The sequence below is a fragment of the Copidosoma floridanum genome, unplaced genomic scaffold, assembly GCF_036245765.1.
Source record: "Copidosoma floridanum isolate Cflo_tuat_1 unplaced genomic scaffold, Cflo_Japanese_pri ptg000004l, whole genome shotgun sequence".
Classification (NCBI taxonomy): domain Eukaryota; kingdom Metazoa; phylum Arthropoda; class Insecta; order Hymenoptera; family Encyrtidae; genus Copidosoma; species Copidosoma floridanum.
The window spans coordinates 19,339,514-19,364,937 of NW_028321881.1; the positions used below are offsets into that span (position 1 = coordinate 19,339,514).

The window sequence follows — 25,424 nt, forward strand, 5'->3', positions numbered from 1 at the left end:
TTTCAGATTTTTCCATTCCAGTAAGCTAGTGCTGCAGGTTCGAAAATTTTTAAATTCGATCCCACAAAAATACAAGCTAAGAGCCTGTAACGCTAAATAATATCAGGTAACTCTTTAAATTAATCCGTCATCGGCTCAGACTGTAGTGAGATTATACATATGTACAAACTAGTGGAGCTCCGACCCCCTGTGCGCTCCATACGCCAATGCCCAACTTTTGAATCAGTTAAATACTTCATTTTTTCAGTTGCTTTTTGAAGTCAAGAAAATGAAAAGATCTTTGTGAAACAGTTTAAAAGTCAAAACTGAAGTAGTCTAAACTTATATATACCTTCTTGTAAATTAAAAAATGAATTTTTTGCCTCGTTTCCAATCGCAGAAAATATCCAAGAAGATAAAATTTAAAAAACATTTTTGATAATTTTATCGATTATATAGTGTTTCCAGAAAAAAGGTCTTATAGGTTCTTTTAACCTTACTTTAACAGCCCAATATGGAATTCTAATTAGGCCTAATATTAAGTGCAGATAAGAATATTCAAAGAAGTAATAAAAATGAAAAAAATATTAGTTATACTCTTCGGCCGTTATAGATCTCTCTAAACGTAAATCACGATTTTCAAAATTATATGTGAATAAACGGATAAAATTTTTTTTATTGATGGCTTAGGAGGTTCAGAAAAAACATTTCTAACATTTCTATATAAAATGTTTATTAATTATTTTATTTCTCGTGGAAAAAAAATTGTATCTATAGGATGGACTGGTATAGCATCAGTATTACTTTCAAAAAGAATGACCAGTCATAGAACGTTTCGTTTACCATTAGATTCGAACAATGTAGACAGTTCGTTGTTGGAACTTATCTCTGAAAAAAAAAAAATTGAAAGGAGTAGATTGAATTATACAAGACGAGGCTTTTATGATCTTAAAAAAGCCTTAGATATAGTCAAAAAAACATTCCGTGATTTATGTGATACAAATATCCATTTAAGTAATAAACTAATTGTTTAAAAAGTAATTTTAGACAGATTCTTCCAGTTTTTTAAAATAGTAATAAAAGTTTGATTATAAAAGAAAGTATTAAATCATCATATCTTTGGTCGTTTTCGTATTTTAAAACTTAGTATCATTATTCGTTTAACTGACAAAGCATTTTTAAAACTATTATTAGATATTAGAGAAGAAAATATTAAATTATTTCAAGTACTAAATAAATGAAAAACCACTGATATTTGTTTCGATATTTTTGGTAAAGATATTAACCTTTCAATAAATACTTACTTGTGTTATACTTACTTCTCATGACGAATATACTTACGTTTCGCATAATAAAATTCTAAATGGAGAAATGAAAACATATTATACCATAGATCATGCTACTTACAAGGGTGTTGAAAAATACGATAATGATATTTTTATAAATTTTCCAATTGACTTTCTAAACAATGTTCGTGAAAGCTTACCACCACATGAGTTTAATTTAAAAATTGACGCAGTTATTATGTTGATACAAAATTTAAGTATAGTTGATGGCTTATGTAACGGTACAAAATTACAAATTACAAAATAACTTAAATAAAATACTGAAGCTAAAATTATAACTGAAGAAAAAATTGGAAAGAGCGTTTTTCTACCAAAAACATTTTTTAACATCGGAAATTCATCATTATTATCTTTTATTTTATACAGAAAACAATTTTCTTTAGTCTTAGCGTTTTCAATAACTAATAATTAATCTTAAGGTCAAAGTTTTAATAATATTAAGTTATGTTTGAAAAAATAACTATATTCTCATGGTTAATGATATATCGCGTTATCAAGATGTAAAAATGAAAATGGAATTTATGTTAAAACAGAACGTGATTATGATTTAAAAATATAAAATATTGCTTCAAAAGAAAGTTTAGACGTTAACTAATCTAAAGTAGATGAAAAAAATTGAATTACTTTACATTAGTAAAAGTGTAAAATTGTACGTAATATCTTGCACAGTTCATTTAAATAATAAATAAATGTATTAAATCAATACAAATATGATTGTCTGAATGATCTACTCCTCTGTGAGTTGCTTTATCAATACTATAATACGTTACTCATTAAATTGTAAATAATACTCCTACCATATTATTTACAATTTTTTTGTTGAAAAAATGTATGTATTCATAGTGAGATGTTACTATAGCTTTACTTACAAAAGAATCATCATCATTATTAAAAATTTTAGAACATATATAATTTGTTTTTCATGGCTGAGGAACTCTAAAAATTTTAATTTTGCTTTCTCCTATATCCAGTAGCAATGAAGAAAATTTTTTATGAATCGAACGTATATTATTTTTTAAATAAAAAACATTAAACAAAGGTCAAAAATTGGAAAATTTTATGGTTTCTTAAACAATAGTAATTTTGCTTTTGTTTTTTACTACTCGGAAAATTTAATGAAAGTCTCTATCTAAAATTATTATTTTATTTTCAAAAGGTTTATTACTACTAGATAAATCTTTTAAAGACCTATCAACGATTTCTAATGCTTTTTTCGGTATCATAGAAGCTTCATCCCAAATAATTACTTCTACATTACGTAATTTTTGTTTATTTGGCTGAAACTGAAAGACCGCACTTTCTATAGTGCTTAAATCTAAATAAAGTCTGAAAGTTCTGTGAGTGGCCATTCTCTTTGGAAGCAGAATAGAAGCAATACCTGTCCAAGCCATTGTAAGAAAGTTCTCTGAAGATGTAAAAGAAAGAATTTTTTTTTTCGTTGCAATTTGGGAGTCTAATTCACTGTCACTTTTTGTTTAGACTTTTTGTAAATGAAGTTAACGAAGTAAAAGTTAACAAAGAAAAAAATACAAATGAGCCAAAATTTCAGTTATAAAAAATTAAAAGAAATCTATATTTGTAATTACAGGGGTTGGTGCACAGAGCGCGCAGGGAGCAGATATAGTTATAAGAGCTTAGAACGAGGTCTTAGAAATATCTATTCACACATAGAGGATAGACAGCTCATGTAAAAAAAGGGGCCACTAGAAAGAACAATAAAACCTACCAAAAAAAAATCAAGGGCACATCTCTCTTTCTATATAAACTTTACCACTTTTATTTAAAATTAGCTGCTTGTTCTTCATATTTCCTTAAAAGCAGCCCAGTAATTATTCCTCAGCGTAGAACATGTATTCCTGAGTATTTTCGAAAAATGCCGTAGTCTTCCGAATTCTGTCAAATATACTTTAACATATTTTGTTTCATACTAACATTTATTTCATCATTTTTTAAGGCTTTATAAGATATTAATGCAAAGCTCATTTTGAAAAAATTAAACTTATAACACAAAAAGGGGGGTTGGCGTGCGGAGCGCGCAGGGGGGCGGAGTGGACGTCCTAATATGTGTGTATATATATATATATATATATATATATATATATCAACGACATGGTAGAATGATGCGGACGTCCTTTCACTTTTGTCGAAAAAATTTCTCTTTCATACATGTAATGGTCCACATAAGTACCCTGTGCACAAATATGTGTGTGTGTGCTATGTGTGTATGTGCTGTGTGTATGTGTGCACGTTTGTGTATGCTGTGTGCGTGGGTGTATGTGTGCGTCTGTGTATATGTATATTTAAATTATATAGTCATTTAGGAGAGGCTGTCCACATCCACGCTTCTCGGCCACCCTCACCTAATGTTTTAACCCTTCCTCAAAAGGAGGGAAACTTCTTTTTTTCAATGAGACATTAACCAAGTAAGCATTGGAAGCCTCTAAAATTTATAATTTAACCACCCACTTCAGGTTTTCCAACAAGTTTTCTTCCCTCTCCTGACCGCCCCAAGCCCTCTTTTAGCCTCTCAAAACAATGCAAAATTGTTTTTTTTTCAATGTGAAACAAACCTAATAAGACTTTTAATGACCCCTCTCCGTCAATCTTGCTGCCCGTTAATAAGTTCTTACAACTGCTCACCCTCCCTTTATTTTCTTTCCACGCTTTTCTTAAGCCCCCTGTAGCCCCTCTCACCCCCTTTAAAATACGGTAAAATTGTTTTGATTTTAATACCGACCCAACAAAATTTTTGATTACCTCTACCCTTCAAGCCTCCTTGCCACGCCTTTTCTCCCTCATTCTCATTCTATTCTTTTATTAGCCCCTCTCAGCCCCTCTCGTTCCTTTTTTGAAACAACGAAAATTTGTTTTTATTTTAGTGTGAAATTAACACAATAAAATTTTCGACCCCCCCCCTCCTCAGTTTTCCTTATTCTCTTTTCTCGCTTTTCTTGCCCTCTTCCTTAACTCCTACTCAATAATTTACAAGCATTGTCTGCCATAGCAAGAGTTTACGTAGTGTACAAAAGAGCAAAATTTTTTTGATAAAAAACGAAACCTTCTGTAAAATGGGTTTTATATTTGTTTCAATAAGGCGTAAGAATGAATCGAGGAGCGGTGACGAAGGGTTTTGGGTTTGAAGCGTAGGAAGAGAATGAAGGGGGAAATATTTTTTATTATTATTCTTTATATAATAAAGTTTTAAATAAGACGAAAGCTGAAGTGAAAACGTATTACAGTATCGATAAAGCAACATTTAAAGAAGTTGACTAATCTGATGATAATATCCATTTCAATTTTTCGATGGATGTACTAAATAATTTTGGTGAAGATTCATCACCTCATGAAATTAATTAAAAAATTAGAGTAGCCGTTATGTTCATAAAAAATTTGAGTACATCATGTTGTTTAGGCAATGGTGCAAGATTAAGAAAAATGAAGTTAATAAAACTCTTTATTAAGGCAGAAGTAATATTTAGTAAAAAAATGGGACAGATAGTTTTCATATTAAAAATCACTTTAAATACTGGAAATACGCCTTTGTTACCATTTGCTTTATACAGATAGCAATTTCTCTTGGTTTTAGCTTTTGTGATCACTATGAATAAACTTAAATATCAGACTTTTGATATGGTATGACTATATTGTAAAAAACCATTTTTTCTACAAAGTCAGTTATATGTTGCCTTAGCAAGATGCATAACTGAAGATGGTATTTTTCCGCAAAATAAAAAAAAAATTTCTAATCATTAATAAATTAACTTTTTCATTGTTTGTTTGAATTCTTTGCAGCTCTGTCTCTCTGTGGTTTATAGATTTGATTGGCCTTTTACATAAATGCAGGAAAAGGCGCTATCTAAATATGTACATGTATATATCTTACTTTATTATTTAGCCATTTAAGCAGGGCTGTCCACACCCCCCTCTTTAACCCTCCTTACATTATATTGGACCCCCCTAAGCCTCATGGGATTATGTGCAAAAAGTGCAAAATTTTTTTCATCAAAAATTTTCTGTAAATTGGGTTTTATATTTATTTCAAACGTTTTTGCCAAAATTATGTTGTGAAAGTAAGAACCATACAAAAAATTGCCTTAATTAATAAGGCAACATGATAGTTTTAATGTCATATTTCATCAATCTTATTGCTACAGCAGTTTCATTATATGTTTAATGCATGATTACGTTATTTGTTCTTAAATCTTCTAAAAACGTCACACCTTTCACTTTATTTAATATTAATTTCAAACAGAATCGTTCATTATATTTTGGAGAAACAATATTTTATCTTCCAATAGCAGTGTTTAATGAAATTAACTAGTATGGTATAATTTCCAAAATAAATTAATTTTCTGAAAAGTTAACAGCCAGAGCATGCGGGGGGTGGAACTTACTAGCTTGTATATATACTAGTGGGGCTTCGCCCTCCTGCGCGCTTCATGCGCTAACCCCCTGAATGCATTATAATCCTTGATATAGGCTTTAAAATAGGAGGCAAAAGGTCTTAAATAAAAAAATGTTTTATCTGTTAAAAAACTTAAATTGTATTAGTAAAGATAATGATAACAAAAGTATAATAAATACCTCTCACATAAGTTAAGTATGGTTGTCATACAAAAATCGGTCGGTGGTAAACAATAAAGAATGGTTTATCATAGAAGTAAATAAAATATAAATATTAAATAAAAAAAAAAAAAATTCCTAGCATAGTACTAAAGATATTTTTACAATAAATGTAATTACTTATCAGTTTTCATTTTTTATTCATTTGCTTTTTATTTAGATAAATATTTAAACATTTTGATGGGTGCGCATTGACATTTATTCTTCCGTTTGAAATAGTTTAATCTGTGTTCTGAAAAAAGTAAGATAATTATGTATCAAACTATACTGCAATGGATTATTACTAACATGCTATTAAATTTTTTTTTTTTCTTTTATAAACTCTATTGTCATGCGTTTTTAATACATCTCTCTAAAAATTTTCTTCCGCAATGTTTTATCATGCTCTGGATTCTGTACATCTAAATGACGCTATGAATGTGTTGCTGTTTTAAATTTTTTGTGACAACCAAAAGCCAACGTACTTTAAAATTTATTATCGTATAAAATTTAAAGCCAACGTATAATTTTACCGTAAGTATGCTATCTTACTTGGCGTACGTTACGTTTTTTTAATAACTATATTGCATACACTTTATTCGAAACATTTGATGAATTTTTTTTTCTTGAATTTTTAATTTTTTTGGAGTTCCAGAAACATATGGGCAATATTTACGCTTAAAATACCCCATTGACACAAAGTGTTCAATTCGCTCAAGAACCATTTATCTAAGACTTTCTATTTAAATGCTGTTAATAACAAGTGACGTTACAACTAGACTAGATATTTGACTACACGGAAAATTGTTGTTACCAGAATAAGCTATACCAAAAGTGATGAGCATAGAAAAATAACGTACAGGTCTTGAGATTTCTGCAACCAGTCTCACATTTTTACATACTTATCTGGATCACCGAAAAACCTGTGACTAGTCCGTTTTGTAACTATACTAGTACAAGTTTTTCAATAGCTTTGGTCCAGGATTTTTCTGTACCATGGATAGTCTATTAAATTTGTATACTGCGCATGGCTTTCTACTGTACTGCGCATAGTATGTGCGCTTATATATAATGTAGATATGTATGTATACATACGCATACATGTATGGGATTGTCATTGTTATTTTGGCTCAATATGTAAATTGTTCTTTGCGAGTGAAAACTTATATGCATGCATATATATCCGAACACATTGATGAATATTCATTACAAGTATACTTATATTTATAAATATATAGCTCCCAGCCACATGATGGCTCTGTTGGTAGCGTGTCTGTCTACAGATCTTGATGGCCGGAGTTCAAATCACACTCTGGACAAAAATTATTTATTAATAAATGAGTTTTTTTTCTGGGTGGAATTTGAATTTATTAAACCTACCCATTTCCCTACCGTTTCACATACCGTAAATTAACCAACGTATGGCTAAATACACTATACAGTATCAAAATAGCCATGTCTGAGCCCCTTATAAGGGGCGATGACGAAAAAAAAAAAAAGTATACAGCTACGTGTATATATATATATATATATATATATATATATATATATATATATATATATATATATACATACATATAAATATATATACTGACATTCTGAATGCTCCCACTGCCCAACTAACTGTCTGTACTGGTACAGGAAAAACCCGTACCATGTATCGGATTTTGACGTACTAAGCATAAGGTTTAGCTATACTCAATAAGGTACTTTAAAGTATACTGCCGTATCAAATATACCTGTACCAGTACACATTTTTCTTGTACAGAGTATCGAAAATACTTGTACTAACATATAGAACCTGTTTTTCTGGTAACAACAATTTTCCGTATACATACTACGCCCTCAATCATAAACCACGCCATATCATAGGAACATTGACCGTCAATCACAAGATTAAGAAAAATGCGTGTTTGTCGTTGCAAATGCCTAGCAACAAATAAACTCTTTTTAACTACTTTTCCCTTTTAATGCGTATAGAGGTTGTAAAGCACATATCGCTCTTACGATGCGTTGTGAATTGCATTTCAAACATAAGTATGAAGCAAAACTACGTCCAGTATCCCTAGCGCCCAGCTTTAAAAGAAAGCTTGTATCATTACACCAATTTATTAATATTGACTTCTCTTTCGTTATAAATTATTTATTATTCGCACCTTCCACCATACATCGATTGACGCAAAAGTAAGAGCGGTACTCTTAGATATTGTGTATTAAAGTTAATGTTGTTGATATTCAAATTAATGATAGGTAACACATTACATTACCGTTTGTTAGAAGTTTAAAAGATTTGCACAGCATTTGAATGGTCTTTACATGTAGTAAACATGGATAAGCTGCGAAAATTACTTGATTTTTCTTTTTGGCAAGTTAACAAAATACAATAAATACTTAGTTTTTTCATTAGAAAAAGATATTTAACCACTTGTTTGTACCATCTTAAATAAATAATTAAGTACAAACATGGTGACATAATTTTAAGCTCGAATATAACAATAAATGGTAAGATAGCAGACGATTGAAACATAAAATAATTTTCCATTTTTCTCAATATATGTCACAAGTTTTACAGGGAAACATTAAATGAAGTACATTATCTGAAGGTTCCTAAAAAAAAACTGTAATAAATCATGTTTGTAACACATTTTGTAAACTGTAGTATCAACATACTGTTATAAGTAAAATAGAAAACTAAGACTGCTTAAAGTATTCTTGATAAGAAGCTGTAAACCCAAAGCTTAGTTAAGTCAGTGATCCGGGGATTTGATAATTAGTATACATATACACATTTAGAGTTATTTATACAGGGCTGTCCACACCTCTCTCCTCAGTCCCCTCAACTCATATTTGATTCCTTCAGACCACCCTGAAAACATGAAAAAATTGATATTATTTTAATAAGAAATTACTCCAATAAACTTTTGATTCAGCCGCTTTCCATTTTTCTTCCTCCCTCAGCCAACCATCAGCCCTCTCTCAGTCCCTTCTTAAAACTAGGCAAAACTGTTTTTCTTCCGATGTTAAACAAATCCAATGAAATTTTTGATTAGTCTTCAGCAGCCCCCTCGCTACCCCTCAATTAGTTCTTACGATTGCTCGCACCCCCTCATTATTTTTTTTAACGCTTTTTGTAACTTCCTAACCGGCAGCCCCATCAAAATGAGAAAAAATTGTTTTTATTCCAATGTAATTTCAACTTAATCAAAATCTTGATTACCGTCTCCCCTCGGCCACCATAACCACTACTAAATTTGATCTTGCGCCCAGAAGCCCGTCCCCCTGCCAATTTTCTTACCACGCTTTTCTTGGCCCCCCTCAACTCACTTTGCTGTCCATCTATTTGTTCCTTAGCCTGCTTGCCCCTTCTCATTCTTTTGCCACACTTTTTTAGCCCCTCCTTAGCCCCTTCTCATACGGAGTCAAAATTTTCTTTATTTCCATCTAAGATTTATTTAACATAATCTTTATCGATGGTTCCTCCTGATAATAATTGGACTTGGTATATTATTATTGAAACACACTTATTTATATTTTTTACACACTGCCCATGATGCAAACAGACAAGCACGATGTTTTTTGTTGTTGTTATTATATAGATATGTGTATGACATTATAAACGTATGTGTTAATATAGAATTTTATATTATGATACAATAATAACAACAGTGGGGATTATCGCTGATCAGACTTTTTTTAGAACCATAAAAATGTACCCTATGTGGACAATGACATTCATACTTAAACATATGAACCAAAAGTACTCTACGAAATAATATTGCAACATAAAACAATGCAGTGATTTGTGACAATTTTGCCAGTATAATAGAATAATACTATTTTTTTTAAAACTTCAGACAGTAAAACACTTTTTCACGCTAACTTTGCTTGAATTACACTCTTAGCTGCTGGAGACAGTATCCCATACTATATTTCATTGCTGTTACCAAATGAATAGCTTCTGTACTGAAAAAAGCGGCTGCACTAATCTCAATCTTGTAGTCGATGCACTACTGTTTTATCAGTTGTGCACCAGTAATCAGACGATTGTTGTTGGTAATACTATCAGCAGTAAATGTTTTTTGTTTTCTGTGCTAAGGTGTGTAGCAGAGAAATACACTCTCTAATACTTCGCGGAAGTAATACAGAAACATCAACTCCTCTAAAACCGTTACTATTTAAGTAATGCTTTTAAAGTACTTATTAACAACTTAAGCTGCACTAGTCTATCTATGTTATCTTCTTGTACATGTACTCGACAGTTACATAGTTAAACCCTGTTCTTATAAACTTACATCCAGTAGACTTCCTTAAACAAGTTAAGCTCAAATTCTCCCTTCAAAAGAATTTTAGAGTCTGTGTCCAAGCCTTAAAATTTATTTGTAAATCTAATTAACGGAGACCAATACCAATTAATAAAGCAAAGTTAATAAATTTTTTGCAATAGTGTGCGGAAAATGGATGTTTTCCGCACTGGTATTAGTGCGAAAAATCGATTTTCCCACATAGTGTGCGACAAAGGTGTGCGGCAAAGGTTTTTCCACATAGTGTGCGACAAAGGTGTGTGGCAAAGGTTTTTGTCGCACAGTGCGTGGAAAAAGTGTGTGGCAAAGGTTTTTGCCGCACAGTGTGCGGAAAAGGTGTGTGGAAAACGTTTTGCCACACACCGGAAAAAATTTTGCTGCACACTGGAAATCAAAATTCAAACCTATTTTGTACCTATTTTCCTCACACATTGCGAAAAAACTTGTACGCAACTCGTGTGGGACGATTTCCCGCACTCGTGTGATAGACTCACACTCGTGGCCGGTGACGGTAACTCGTACCTTGCGATCACACTCGTGCTACGCACTCGTGTGCTCAACTGGTACTCGTTCCCGTCAACTCCGGCACTCGTGTAAGTCAATCACTACTCGTGCGGGAAAATCGTCTTTTCCGCACTTGTTACGTAAATAACTATTCATCATCAGTAAATGTTATTTAGTGTTCATCGCTATTTTATTTTGGTTGGCTTTTTGAGATCATATAACTATATCCCACGTAACATAGTCATAAATTAAGTCAATCTTAAAAGTAAAAACAGAGGGAGATGAAAAGAGAGATGGATACCAAAATTTTTTTTAAATGAAATTCTAAATCTTATATGTAATAAAATGCTTCTTATAAGTAGAGTAGACCTAATGCTTGCATAATTAATACTTTTCATTTTTAAATTTCTATTTTTATTCTAGAAAAAAAAAAAAATTTGAAAGATTCTCGATGGATTGCTTACAAAAAGTAGAACTACTTGCAGCTGCTCGGTGCAATTTATTCAACTATGTACTTAACGTTTATCAAAATAGGATCATTAATCTTTTTCATGAAGCTTTTAAAGCATTGCCCATGCACGAAAATTTCAAGAAGCAGAATATCGAACCCTTAGTTAATCTCTATACGCAAACAATGGGTACTTGTAAGCATAGCATTAATAAAAAGTAAGTATGTTTATTTTTCGTTCCTTACTTGGTGAGCGTATACTTCTGTTATGAGCCGTAAGAAAATACTCTATCTTATAGTGAAGTTTTAAAAAGAATGTATTTTTCTTAAATAAATGTTATTAGTGATACTCTAGTACTGTTTTCTTTATTATTCATTTTCTAATTAAAGTAAAAATGAAAATTAGACTTTATCTTTCAATCTGAGATGTTTAAGGAACATTTTTAAGCACAGTTGCATAACAGTGAGTCCTATTGCATCATTTAATGTGAAACTGCAGCATTTTTTAAATAAACTGAGATACTTGCTATTTTTTACTATTTTTCTTAAACCTCCATTAAAAGGTTGTATTCTCTGTACTTGTGCTATGACAAGACTTGTTAAAAGTATGGTCTCAAGCGTATTTATAAATTATTCTTCATGGGTCTCTAAGTACTCAGCTCGAAAGCTTTGTTCGACCTGTTTATTTTAATAGTAAAATGTATATTTTGATAATGTCGATAAAATCAATTATTGTATACTTTTATGTAGCCAAATTTAGATAATTTACTAGTTTTGACAGAATTTATAGAGTCACACTGAGAAGTTTTAGTATTAATTATGTTACTGTTAGATGTATTGTTGGCGCTCGTAACTGAATTATTACGCATGCGCAACAGCAAGAAGACGAGACGCTGTGACGCTGCACTTCAGCGTCAAGTAACTTCGGTTTTTGTTCACTCTCGCGCAGTCAGCCAGTCTGTACACACACGCATTCTCTGTCTTCGCTTTTCTTTTACGTTTTAGCCTACCTTTTTCTGTTCGTTTATTCATTGTACTCAAGATAGTAAAGTGTAAAGATAGTCAAACTTTAAGATAGTATAAATAAACGTTTTTAAGTTCAATTCGATATTTGGAGTGTGTTTTATTCGCCAAGTCACCCGCCTAATCCCATACTGCTGACAGGTTATGGGCCCTAATTGGTAGTGTGGGTGTGAAATCTGTTCGATCGCGTCTTGTGTTCTTCTTCTCTTTTATTTTCTTTTTCCGCTCCGCGCTTGAGCTTGTCGCGCGTTCTCTGTGTGCTTTCTTTTCACCTGTTTATTACGCGGGAAACGTAATGGCGGAAGCAACCGGGAGCTCTGTGTCGGGCAGCGAGCACTGCGAGATGGAAGAGCTTGGCAGTCCTCTCATCCCGACTACCACCGAAGCGGCAGAAGAACAGCCCCAGGAGGCAGCGGATCGGGATCGAGATGGAGGCACAGCGGCCGAATCGCCTCGAGATACAGACGTCGCTCCTACTATCGAGGCTTCGGGCGGAGCTGTAGGAAGGGAGGAAGTTTAGAAGAGAGTGAGCAGTAGTAAGTACTAGAAATAGATATTGTTTTGAGGACTCGGTAATTGCGTGAGGTGTTGTTGTCGTTGGGTCACGTTCGCTTAAAATCTCTAAAGACAAAAATTGGTGTCTTGCCTTAAGATGGAGCAAAACAGCTCACTTAAGATTGCATAATTGAGATTCCCTTGATTAGAAGGCTTTTCTTTGTTTTTACGGAGATTCGCAGAACTCGAGAGAGCCGGCACGCGTTTGTTTATGTAAGGGAGAGGCCCGCATCGTGACAAAGGAAGCGCGTTTCTTGATGAACCTGCCAGTCACCGCCAAGGGGGACGCCTCGAGGCGAGGAGGGGATGCGCGTCTTGGTTATGGCTTGCGTTCGGCTGAACTGAGTGTGCGCGTCCTCTCATGCTACGGCTGGTGGCGCGCGTCGTAGTAAACGATGTTGATCGGCCATTTTAATTCTCTCTCTATGCATGTCACACATGATGCTAGCGCCATTTTCCTTCGCATTTGCTTACGCCCGATCTCCGTGTCACTTCCACAAGAAAACTAATAGCCTAACGCGCACGATAACAAAATATAAAATACTTTTACCTCTTTATTCCCTGTTAATTTTAGGTCAAAATGCCCTCAATATGCTAAATGATGCATATAAAAAGATTGAAGACGATCTAGGGGAACTAGACGAGGTGGTAGTAAAACAACCAGGCCATATTTTCCGTAAATAATGAAACTGTTGCACACATGGGAGAAGATGCACATCACAATCAAGATATGTTAGACCTGTTTAATTTGATAGAAAAATGTGCTGGACAAATTCGACTCGTCCACAAACAGCGTATCCAACGCAAAGGTTCTAAAGATAGAAAAATAAATTCCAGTAATACCTCATCAAAAGATAAGAACAAAGATTTGAGAGATAGAAAGAAAAATTTTACTGATAATTTAACTCCTAACGAGGTTAAAGATTTGAAAAGCAAAAATTTAGATTTATTTGATAGCCAATTTAAAGACCTGCAAAATAGGAAAGATTACCTAAAGAAAGAGCTAGATAGCTTACATAAAGAAATGGCGCATGCAAATCATGAACTTAAGAAAGAACTAATGAAAAGAACAGGTCAAAACATCAAACCTAAAGAAATTATATACTCACGAAAAGAAATTACAGAAGCCTCAAAGAAAGACATCGAGGAGATTAAAAAGCTGATACAACAAGAGAAGCATCAGCAAAGCTCCTGGATGTCGATGAGGTTTAAGGTTGTTGCTTCACAACATAAGAAAGCCCTGGAAAAGGAGAGAGAGGAAAATAGGAGGGCTCAAGAGGCAATTCGAGCTGAGTTTGAGCAGCGTCTAGCCACTCAACAAAGAAAGATGGAGGCTCTTGAGCGAGAACTGGCCAGGAGTCGAATACAAGAGGTAAATAAATTTACTACATCTACTCCAGGACCTAAATTAAGTAAACAATTAATTAATTTGCACCTAATGATAGTCTAAAGATAGAAGTCATTAATAAAGATAGCCTAGGGTGTTTTAATTATTCCCTCACTAATGCAACAAAACTAGAATTATTCTTAAAACAATTGCAGTCAGAACTAAAAAGTAAAAAATTGCTCCACACAATTGATTCAAAACTGGAAGCAACTATGAACATTACTCAAGAAAAAATGGAAGAAGATAAAGAACAGGCCCTAAACGTAATACTAGGTAGGTTGTCCCTAGATTACCAAAACAAAATATATAACATTACTGATCCATCAACAATGATACAAAAAATTGAAGATATGAAAAGGGGTGACATAAATATGAGCGCATATCAAATACGTAACAAAATACATTCCATTAGATTCGACCCCAAACAGCAAAGTGCTACTAAATTTTGTGAATTTTTTGATGGATTGGTAAGAGATTTTGAATTAATTAGTAAAACTAACAGTTTCCCTGAAGATGAGAAAAGAGATAGTTTCTATGATGCAATTATCGATGGAGTACCGGATGTAAAAATAGCCGATTTTAACAGGCTGTTTGAAAGCGAGGATGGCTTGTCCTTTAAGTACTTAAGACAATATATCCTGAAACAGGAATCAGAAGGATCACTTCCACGACCAACAATGGGTGGAGCAAGCCGAGGTGGGGCGAACGCAGGGCCGAGTCGAGGTGGGACCGGGACCGGTGCTGGGCCAAGCCGAGGTGGGGCAGGCTCTTGACCAGCCACCGTAGCTGCTGCTAACGTGGCCACCGCCAGCACTCTGTGCTACAAGTGCAATGACAACGGGCACTACGCAAGGGACTGCCCGAAAAAAAGGGCAGAACCTTAGGTGGTGCTACACCTGCCAACGGTTCGTACAGAACCTGCGAGAGCACATAGGGAGGTGCAGAGGTAATTCTAACAAAAGTAACGATTGGGATTTTAAACGCAATACTGGTGGTGGTAACAATAAGAATAATTTTAAAGATAGTAATAAACAGAAGCATGAAAAACAGCATACAAATCATAACAACAAGAAAGCCAAGGTCGATAACAAGAAACAAGGCGAAGAAGGTAATAATAATGTAGAAATACTTAGGTCTAATGCATGCAGTGGTTCGTTTGCTGTTAACCCCGAAACTTTGCTCTCTACGCGCGTGGAGGAAACACGAGATAGTGGTTGCGAGAAAATTGAGTTCGTAGCAGATTCAGGCGCCACAGAACACTTTGCTGATTCTAAACTCTATTTCAAAAATTTTAATGGCTGTAAAAATAAATTGATTAAATGCGCGAACAAAGATTCCTCCGCGGACTTCAGAGCGGAGGGAGAAGGGTGCGTTTCGGGTAAAAATAACCAAAACAAGATAATCCTAGATAGAGTTGTATGCGCTAAGGCACTCGCTGGAAACTTGCTGTCGCTTCGCTGTTTTGCTGAAAGGGGCATGAGTATATACCTTGATAACACAAAGCTAGATATATTTGATCCGCGTTCCAATGAAACTATAATTTCTGGTGTCTACAAGAGCCTTTACTGGATAGTAGAACTACTGCAAGATGGCCAGAGCACAAGTAATAATGAGAAGTGCAAAGAAATTATAGACTGCTTAATAGTAGAAAATCCCCCGAAAGCAAAGACTGAGAAGGTTCAACAAGTCAGCACTAATGATGGGAGCTGCCCTGGAATCTCAAGTAATGAATCGGGAAGAGCTGGTTCACACAGCTTTCATCAAAGTGAGTTTAAGAAAACAATTAAAGATAGAAAAATCAATAATTGTGATGATCTTGTGATTGGTGAGATTCCAGAAGCTCAAAGCCCGTTTACAGAAAAGTACAGAACATTTGAGAGAAATAACAGAGCCATGCTCTGGCATGTAAGATTCGGACATGCCTCAGCAGAATATCTCAAGGCACTACAAAGAAAATATCCGGACAATAAAGATTTGAATAAGGCCATCTTCGACAGCTTCATTACAACATGCGAGGTGTGCCAAGTCGCTAAAATCAAGAGATTACCTTTCAGTACTAAAAGAGATAGGGCAACCAAACCACTTGAGATAGTTCATGCTGATACAATGGGACCGATTAGCCCAGCTACTTACCCTAAAGGATATAAATTTATAATCGTCTACACGGACGACTACTCAAGATTGACTATGGCATACCCAGTGAAGACAAAATGCGAAGCAGGACGTTGTTTGGACAACTTTGTGACAAGCGCACGAAACCTGTTAGGTTTTGATGCAAAGACATGCTATCTTCGAATCGATCAAGGCACGGAGTTTACAGGAGGCCAAACGGTAGAAGTTCTCCAGAGGTTGGGAGCAGAACTTCAGTTGGCCTATCCAGACACTCCTCAGCACAATGGAGTCTCGGAACGAGTTAATCGTACCTTGCAAAACAAGGTGCGAGCCTACATGTACGACTCCGGGCTCAGGGAGAACATGTGGGACTTAGCCCTGGGTAGTGCAGTATATGCCTACAATCGGACACCTTACAGGTCTAACGATATGATAGCCCCTTTAGGAAAGTTTGCGCCCAATCTGAAGATAGACGTAACCCAAATCAGAAGATTTGGCTGCGTCGCTTTTATCAAGATACAAAGGAATACTGGAACCAAATTCGGTCCTCAAGGGATACGAGTCGTGCTGATTGGTTATACTCCCACTGGCTATTCTTTCTTAAGACTTGAAGATGGAAAAATTTATGAGAGTCGAGACGTAAAATTCCAAGAAAGACTGGTGTTCAGAGATATCTGGGGAAAGGACAAAATAGCAAACTGGGGAAACCACAAGACAGATATTAAACAAGATGAATGGTTCGTTAAGTTTGATAAGGCTAGCCCTAAAGAGTCATTGGAAACGGAGGGAGAACCAGTAGTCAAGAGAAAGCGCGGTCGGCCCAAGAAAGTTGAAGATCTTGATCGAGAAAGCCCTAAGCAACTCGCTAGAATAAATGATACCAGTTTTGCAGGAGCCATCGACACAAACAAGTTGAATAAATTGCTCCAATCGAAGGGCGATGTTGACTGTTTAATCGCAGAAGTCGAAGATAAAATGTCACATGCCCTGATTGCTGGACTGAACAAAGATCCCGCAAACTACAAAGAAGCTGTCGCATCTCCGGATCGCGATAAATGGCTCAGAGCAATTGATGAAGAACTGGAATCAATGCGGAAAAACCACGTGTGGAAACTTGTAGAAAGACCAACCGTGAACGCTGAAGGTGGCAAGCCCAACATCATCGACTCTAGGTGGGTCTTGAAGAAAAAGATAGATAAAGATGGAAACACGAAGTTCAAAGCGAGGTTGGTGATTCGTGGTTTCAAAGATAGGAACAAGTACAATCTGCAAGAAACCTATGCCCCGGTGTCTGGTTTGGCCCTGGTAAGATCAGTAATATCAATAATAAATAGATACAATCCGGAGACTTGCCAACTTGATGTAAAGACAGCTTTCTTAAATGGATCTATCAAAGAAGAGATATATATGGAAATTCCTTAAGGCCTGCTTGATGGTGACAGTTTTAAGAAAGCTCAGGTTTGTGAATTGGAGAAAGCCCTTTATGGACTTAAGATCAGCTCAAAAAGATAGAATGAGCGGTTTCGCGAGACTGCATCTAAATTAGGACTACGGTCACATACGAGCGAGCCCTGTCTATACACATGGAGAGAAGCCGATAACTTTCTAGTCCTGATCCTATACGTGGATGATATGATGATAGCCAGCAATTGTGCAGGCAAAATGAATGAAATTAAGACGGGTCTGCAATCTGAGTTTGAGATGTCAGATCTTGGCGAGGTTGGCACATTTCTAGGCATCAAAGTGGAAAGAGATAGAAAACTTCACACAATTTCACTGACACAAACACCATACATAGATAAAATGTTAGAGAAATTTGGATTCAACGAGTCAAAACCCCAAAGAACACCAATGGTGACAAATCAAGTTTTGAATCGGCAAAGAAAAGATAGAGAAGATTCTGAAGATGCTGGAGAGTTAAGCACAACGATAACGAGAGTGAATGTGCCGTACAGAGAAGCAGTAGGTAGTCTGCTGTATTTAGCCAACACAATTAGACCAGACATTTCATACTCGGTGAATGTACTGAGTAGACATCAAATCAGCCCAACTGAAGATGATTGGAAAATGGTCAAACGAGTATTTCGATATTTACAACACACAAGGACTCTAGGATTAACTTACAGAGGCCGTAAAGATGGATTAGAAGCCTATTCAGATGCGAGTTTGGCAGACTGTAAAGACTCAATAACAACAGGCGGATATCTCCTAAGGCTGTATGGGGATACAGTTGCTTGGAAAACAAGAAAGCAGAATTATGTTGCTATTTCAACCTGCGAAGCAGAATATGTGGCAATGTGCGACGCAAGTCAAGAATTGATTGGATTGGAACACTCTATAAGTATTATATTGTCTCGCACCTTGTTGCCCGCGGATTTATGGTGTGACAACAAAGCTGCCGGAGCAAGTGCTAAGATAGATGGTGGCAAAAGGCTGAGACACATGACCGAGATAAAGGCTCACTACGTTAAGGAATGTGTATCCAGAGGAAAAATAATTGTTAAATGGATTCCATCTAAGGAACAACTAGCAGATATCTTTACAAAACCCCTGCCGTTTGAACTGCATGAAAGGCTAACGAAAGAAATTTTGAATGTTAACTAGCGTAAAATGCATGATAATTAAATTTTGATTTGAGATAGTAAAACTAGTAAATTAATAATAGATAGACAATGATGGTAGACATGCTGATTAATGTATTTTCTGTGTATGTTTTAGCTCGTCGGAATCAACCACAATGAGTGATCCAGAAGCCCACGTGCTCCGCATCATTGGCTGATCAAAAACCCATTTATATTTAGTGTTTACGTTAAAATATATCCTTTTCTTTCATTTTTAATAAATTCAGATCCGAACGGGAGGGAGTGTTAGATGTATTGTTGGCGCTCGTAACTGAATTATTACGCATGCGCAACAGCAAGAAGACGAGACGCTGTGACGCTGCACTTCAGCGTCAAGTAACTTCGGTTTTTGTTCACTCTCGCGCAGTCAGCCAGTCTGTACACACACGCATTCTCTGTCTTCGCTTTTCTTTTACGTTTTAGCCTACCTTTTTCTGTTCGTTTATTCATTGTACTCAAGATAGTAAAGTGTAAAGATAGTCAAACTTTAAGATAGTATAAATAAACGTTTTTAAGTTCAATTCGATATTTGGAGTGTGTTTTATTCGCCAAGTCACCCGCCTAATCCCATACTGCTAACAGTTACTTATATTTTTTATTGGATAAACCTTTAACAAACAAAGATTCTTTTTCTATAGATAGTAGCATTTTTCTTTGCCGATATGTTTGTTAATTATTCTTCCGTTTCCCGATTCTAATATAATGTTATTACTGCTATGTATTGCTTCAATTTCAAAAGTTTCGTTATAAAATTTATCTAATTTTCTTATCGGGTTGTTCCGGGTAGATCAAGCTTATATTTTCAAAGTGAAATGTGTAAAAGTTTGTCTGCCATGTATGTGTAGTGAAGTATGATAAATGTGTTCGAATGAAAATGACGAGCGTTGTCATGTAAAAAAAAAGTTGTTGATTTTGGTTCAAAACGTTCAGTTTTGCCACTAACTCCAATGACTATAAGTCACATTTTGTTTGGCAGCAATAAATAGCCTTAAAAAAATTCGATAATTTCCCAAAGATGTTTCTTTCCTTGCGCGAAGCTGATTTTGTCAGCTACATTTTGTTGCCGAAACCCGGGACTAATAGTTGTATCCGAAATTCGCGCAAGAAAGAACATCGGGAAAAGAAAGCAAGCAGCTCCAGAGAACACTTCAAGAACACAGCACTGCAGCAACAATGACAGCAGCGACTGCACCAGTGACCGTGACAGTGGAAGCAACAGCATCGTCGATGCAGAGGACGAACCACCACCACCAACTCCTACATGATCTCGTGCACCATACCGTATGCTGTCACCTCGTCACTCTAACCCTACTGCACGGCAGTGCATTCGCGCACGCCGTCTCTTCGTCGTCCTGATCCTGTTAAGCGACAATGCGTTCGCGCACGCCGTCTTCTTCACTTTCTGATCCTGCTAAGTGGCAGTGCGTTCGCGCACGCCGTGTCCTCGTCGTCCTGATCCTGCTAAGTGGCAGTGCGTTCGCGCACGCCGTGTCCTCGTCGTCCTGATCCTGTTAAGCGGCAGTGCGTTCGCGCACGCCGTGTCCTCGTCGTCTCGATCCTGCTAAGCGACAGTGCATTTGCGCACGCCGTGTCCTCGTCGTCCTGATCCTGTTAAGCGGCAGTGCGTTCGCGCACGCCGTGTCCTCGTCGTCTCGATCCTGCTAAGTGGCAGTGCGTTCGCGCACGCCGTGTCCTCGTCGTCCTGATCCTGTTAAGCGGCAGTGCGTTCGCGCACGCCGTGTCCTCGTCGTCTCGATCCTGCTAAGCGACAGTGCATTTGCGCACGCCGTGTCCTCGTCGTCCTGATCCTGTTAAGTCGCAGTGCGTTCGCGCACGCCGTGTCCTCGTCGTCCTGATCCTGCTAAGTGGCAGTGCGTTTGCGCACGCCGTCTCCTCGTTGTCCTGATCCTATTAAGCGTCAGTGCGTTCGCACATGCCATGTCCTCGTCGTCTGGATCCTGCTAAGTGGCAGTGCGTTTGCGCACGCCGTCTCCTCGTTGTCCTGATCCTATTAAGCGTCAGTGCGTTCGCACACGCCGTGTCCTCGTCGTCTGGATCCTGCTAAGCGACAGTGCGTTCGTGCACGCCGTCTCCTCGTCGTCATGATCCACGTTGTGTATCTCCTCATTTTCCTGATTTTTCTGAGCAGTTGTACGCTTGTGCGTTCTTTTCCTGCAAGTAATATACCTGCAGCTGCATTCAGGTCGTACACACCACGTTATTTGTCTTCATTGTGCTAAAATATAATTATGGGACAAGCGCGTGAGTAACATTGTTACCCGACTATGTAAACGTGAAATGTATTGTATTGCATCTCCAACATCATTAAGTTGCATATTGGTAACATAATTCCCTTTTTTATGTGTCTTCAAAAAAATAAATGTTCTGCTACCGTCACATTTTGAATATTTGTAATCAGAGTACTGTGCATATTGTCATCTTGAGTGGGTGCATTTAATTCAAATGGATGTGTAAATTTAAATTGATTGTCTATGAGCATGAATCAAATTTGCTTTAAGTATGGTGGTCTCGTCAGCCGTGTCACTGACTGGTGATCCACCGTGAACATGGTTGGTAAACGCATAGCGGGAGACGCCGGGCCAGTCAGTGGTCACGTGATTCAGGATACCGGGTTCGCGATGGCAGGGGAGCGCACCCCGAGCAGTGAAAGACCTGGACATGTATTCTGGGATCGACCCGGATCGCGACGGCAGAGATGCGCTTCTCGAGCAGTGAAGGTCTGAGAGTGCTGGCGAGACGAAGCCTATCGTAAGGGAGGTTGAGATTTTCTTGGTGGAAAGCCGTATTAGTTGACCTCATGCGAGCAAAGTCTTCTCTTGTAGGCTTAGCACATCAATTATTGATATTATCGAGATTTTCAAAATTGTCTGTCATTTGATTCTACTATTTCTAGTTGTCAATGTAGTATAGTTTAGTATAGTTTTAGTATAACATTCGTCATAAGGTGTAGATTATTTTGGATATGAGATAAACATGTTAATGCACATGAAGTTTGGATGTTTGTTTGTGCAGCATGAATGTGATACGATTGTGACACGTTTAGTAGTAACAAAAGAGCATGTTTTTATTTTTGTATCTTTGACGAATCATAGTCAGAATCTTCCAGGAGTCGCTTATTACAGCTAATAGAAAAAAAAAATTGGTTCAAGAGAAGTTCTCTTTTGTTTCGATGAGCTTGGCACTTCGACAGAGAGATCGAAAGTGAGATCAATCTGTGGCTTGATTGGCAGTGATACTCACTAAGAAGTCTCTGGTTTACGATGGATTGTAGTTTGAAACACATTTTATTTTAAATAATTATGTCTGTTGACATATGAATTAAAAATGAGAAATTTTGTATTATTTAAAAAATTGAGAAGTGTTTGCAAAGACAGTCGTTTCAACACTCACGATTGAAAGGAGTCGTTTGTGTGAGCTGTACTGTTACAAAAACTCTGAGAGTAATCGGGAGCACATCTCCTGTAGATCCTAGGGGCACGGGGTAACAAGCGTAGAGGCTTGTTACGGATGGTTAGCTGTGAGGCAATTGTCTTGGCATATTTTAAGTTGTTGAATGAAAGACTTCATCTTTTGATATCAATTTGTTTACTACGAATTACATGAACCCACCCATTAATTGTAGACTATTTATAATTTATCATGATTTTAAGCTTGAATATCGACTTTATAAAATACTTCGAATGGTGTGTCTGTCATTATTATAGGTTATCTTGTCCTTGTGTGAAATTATTTTTTTTTTTTTGGATACATTCAGCAATGTTGCAGCACATTTTTTTATATCAAAATTGTATTTTTATTTTTGTATAAGTATTTCTTAGCTCTCTAGGACGTCTGGATATGCTGTCATGACGTCTAGATGATTTTTTTACATCTTGTAGGGCTAAATGAGAGAATGCTTTAAAATAAATTGTCATTGTAAAAGGAAAATGATAATACTTTGTATTCAAAAACGGCGAAGGAGATGTCCATGGGGCCGAATGGCATCTACCGACATGGGCGAGTCTGACACGTGATCAGCAGCCCCTGCTAGTTTGTCAAGCGTGGTGTTCCAGAAGATGCGCAGTATCTTTTGGCTAGATACTGGCAGAAGGTCCAGCCACTTGTCTTGGAGCACCTCGTTACTGACCTTGGTGCCTACAAGGAAGTGCATGTGATGCAACAGCACCGATAGAGTGCAGCCGTCTACTTGCTGCTGTGTGAAGAGGGTTTGAAGGCGCTTCTCTTCAGTATCGGCAGATCGCGCAAGCACATGCCTGTTGAAGTAGACATATTTTTTGGTTCCAAAAAGGCGTGCAAAACGTCGAAAAGTCCTTGCGTAACCTCACTACTTGAGGCTGTGGCAGCAAGGTTAAAACGCGTCGTGTCTGAATGCACCTGATTGCAATTGAAAGCCGACTCGATCTGAACAAACCACGCCTCCAGAGATGCTCTCAAAAAAAAAGGTAGCTTACAGTTGTGCAAGGTACTGGGTTGATCAAGTTACTGGTAAATAGGTATCCAGATAGATCCTGCATGACTTAAGATGATTTGAATAAATATTACATGCCTTTGAATACAATAAGTGCTTACAGAAGGGACTCAAATGAAATTAATCTGATAAAGACGCACAATATTTATTGATTTCTTGAAAATATAGCTTTAATTTTTTATCTTACTGCTATTAAAAAGGGTAGATCATTGTTATCTTACTTCATAATTACTAGAACAATGTATCAGCAGCTAGTGGATTATGTGCACTCAGATGATCAAAATGAGCTTGTCGATTGCAGATAACCAAAAACGTAATGTAATGAGACTGCACACGTTTTGAAAAGGAATAAAAATAATTAAGAATTACCAAGGTACAAAGATTAACAATTTCAGCAATGTGTGTATTAAAAAATTGTGTGTATTAAAAACTTGGAGCGGTATACAAATACGATTAAAGAAATATTATAATTATCTATGCACTCCTTTCACTTACTCCTTTGTCTTTATAAATTATATTGAGAACCACAACTTGATATTAAGAAGCATGATTATTTATTTACATAATCAATTACACAAGTCAGTATTTCACTGTCTTGCTGACAGTCTCTTTAGGATTAGAGATCATGCTAAGAAAATACGCAATAGGGACACCCATCGTGCCTATATTCTCGTCCACATTTTACATTTACTTAACTTAGTTAAAACAAGAGTCATGTTCTTAAAATTCAGTTATATAATAATCAGAATAATCAAAAAAAATTTTTGCAAAAAGTCATACAAGGATGGTGCAAGCATGTAAGAAGTAAAAAGTAATTTCTTAGTACTCCGGAAAATAATTAAACTATATATAAAACCAATTTTTCAATTATTTTAATCATACCTATTTATCAGCCGTCAATGAAGATGCATCGTAAAAAGGGAAGTGTAGTAGAATCTTGTAGAAATGATTCTTTATGCCCGCTAAAACAAAGGTCATAGATAAATGCTGATAGTAATAGACGTGTTTTAAAAGTATAAAAAAGCTGTACCTGTTAAAATAAGAACTGCTGAAGATGTAACTGTAGCAATGGGATCAGTGGAATAAGATGGTTGAGAACCAAAAAATCTGCATACAAACAGAGGTAAGTAATTCTACACTAAAAGTTTTCAAGATCTCATGCGGCGATTCAATATCAATCTTTATTTGACATACAGCAAATTAAAAAAGCAGAAAAAGTTTAGTCTTTGCGGAAATTATATGAAGCTTGAAATCGTACCAAATTAAATTGCAGCCTAACGCTCAAGAGCATCAAAGAATTGGTATGAAGCATGTGGATGTCACAGCCAGTGATCATGCTTTAGTTTTACAAAAATTCACTGTTAATGATAAAACGACAAATAGGTCAAAATTCAAACTTAATGATAAAGTGCGTGAGAATTAAGCTGAAATGCCTTTGAAAAAGGCTACATGCCAAACTGGTAAACTGGAATATATACCGCTTATAAAGTATTAAAAACCAACCCAGTTACTTATTATTTAAAAGGCTATAAAAATCAGTTGGTCTGTGACGGCTCCTACGAACAAAAGCTTCTAAAATCTTAATATCCAGACATATATCGACACCCTGGGCGAAGACTATTCCCTAATTGGCCCTGGACGAAAACTATGCCCTTTCGACGTCCCGGGCGAAGACTATGCCCTTTTTTCTAGTCCGGACGAAAACTATGCCCTTTTTTTGGTCCCGGACGAAGACTATACCTTTTTTTCGAGCCCGGGCGAAGACTATGCACTTTTCTCAAACCCGGACGAAAACTATGCCCTTTTTTTGGTCCCGGACGAAAACTATGCCCTTTTTTTGGTCCCGGACGAAGACTATACCTTTTTTTCGAGCCCGGGCGAAGACCATGCACTTTTCTCAAACCCGGACGAAAACTATACCCTTTTTTTGGTCCCGGACGAAAACTATGCCCTTTTTTTGGTCCCGGACGAAGACTATACCTTTTTTTCGAGTTCAGACGGAAACTAAGTTAAAAAACACCCCAATGTTAATTACTAACCCCTCTTGTGTTTTACTT

The 25,424-nt window shown here is 36.3% G+C and overlaps 1 protein-coding gene across 2 annotated transcripts in view; it reads left to right on the forward strand.

The window, feature by feature from the left end:
• The window catches only part of ICA69 (islet cell autoantigen 1-like protein), a 255,263-nt gene that overhangs the window by 157,727 nt on the left and 72,112 nt on the right, over window positions 1-25,424 (forward strand). For both annotated transcript variants that reach the window (XM_089597521.1, XM_089597525.1), the window contains one exon: window positions 11,156-11,398. In XM_089597521.1, coding sequence (XP_089453647.1) covers window positions 11,156-11,398 — 243 coding nt within the window. The remainder of the gene's footprint in view (window positions 1-11,155; window positions 11,399-25,424) is intronic.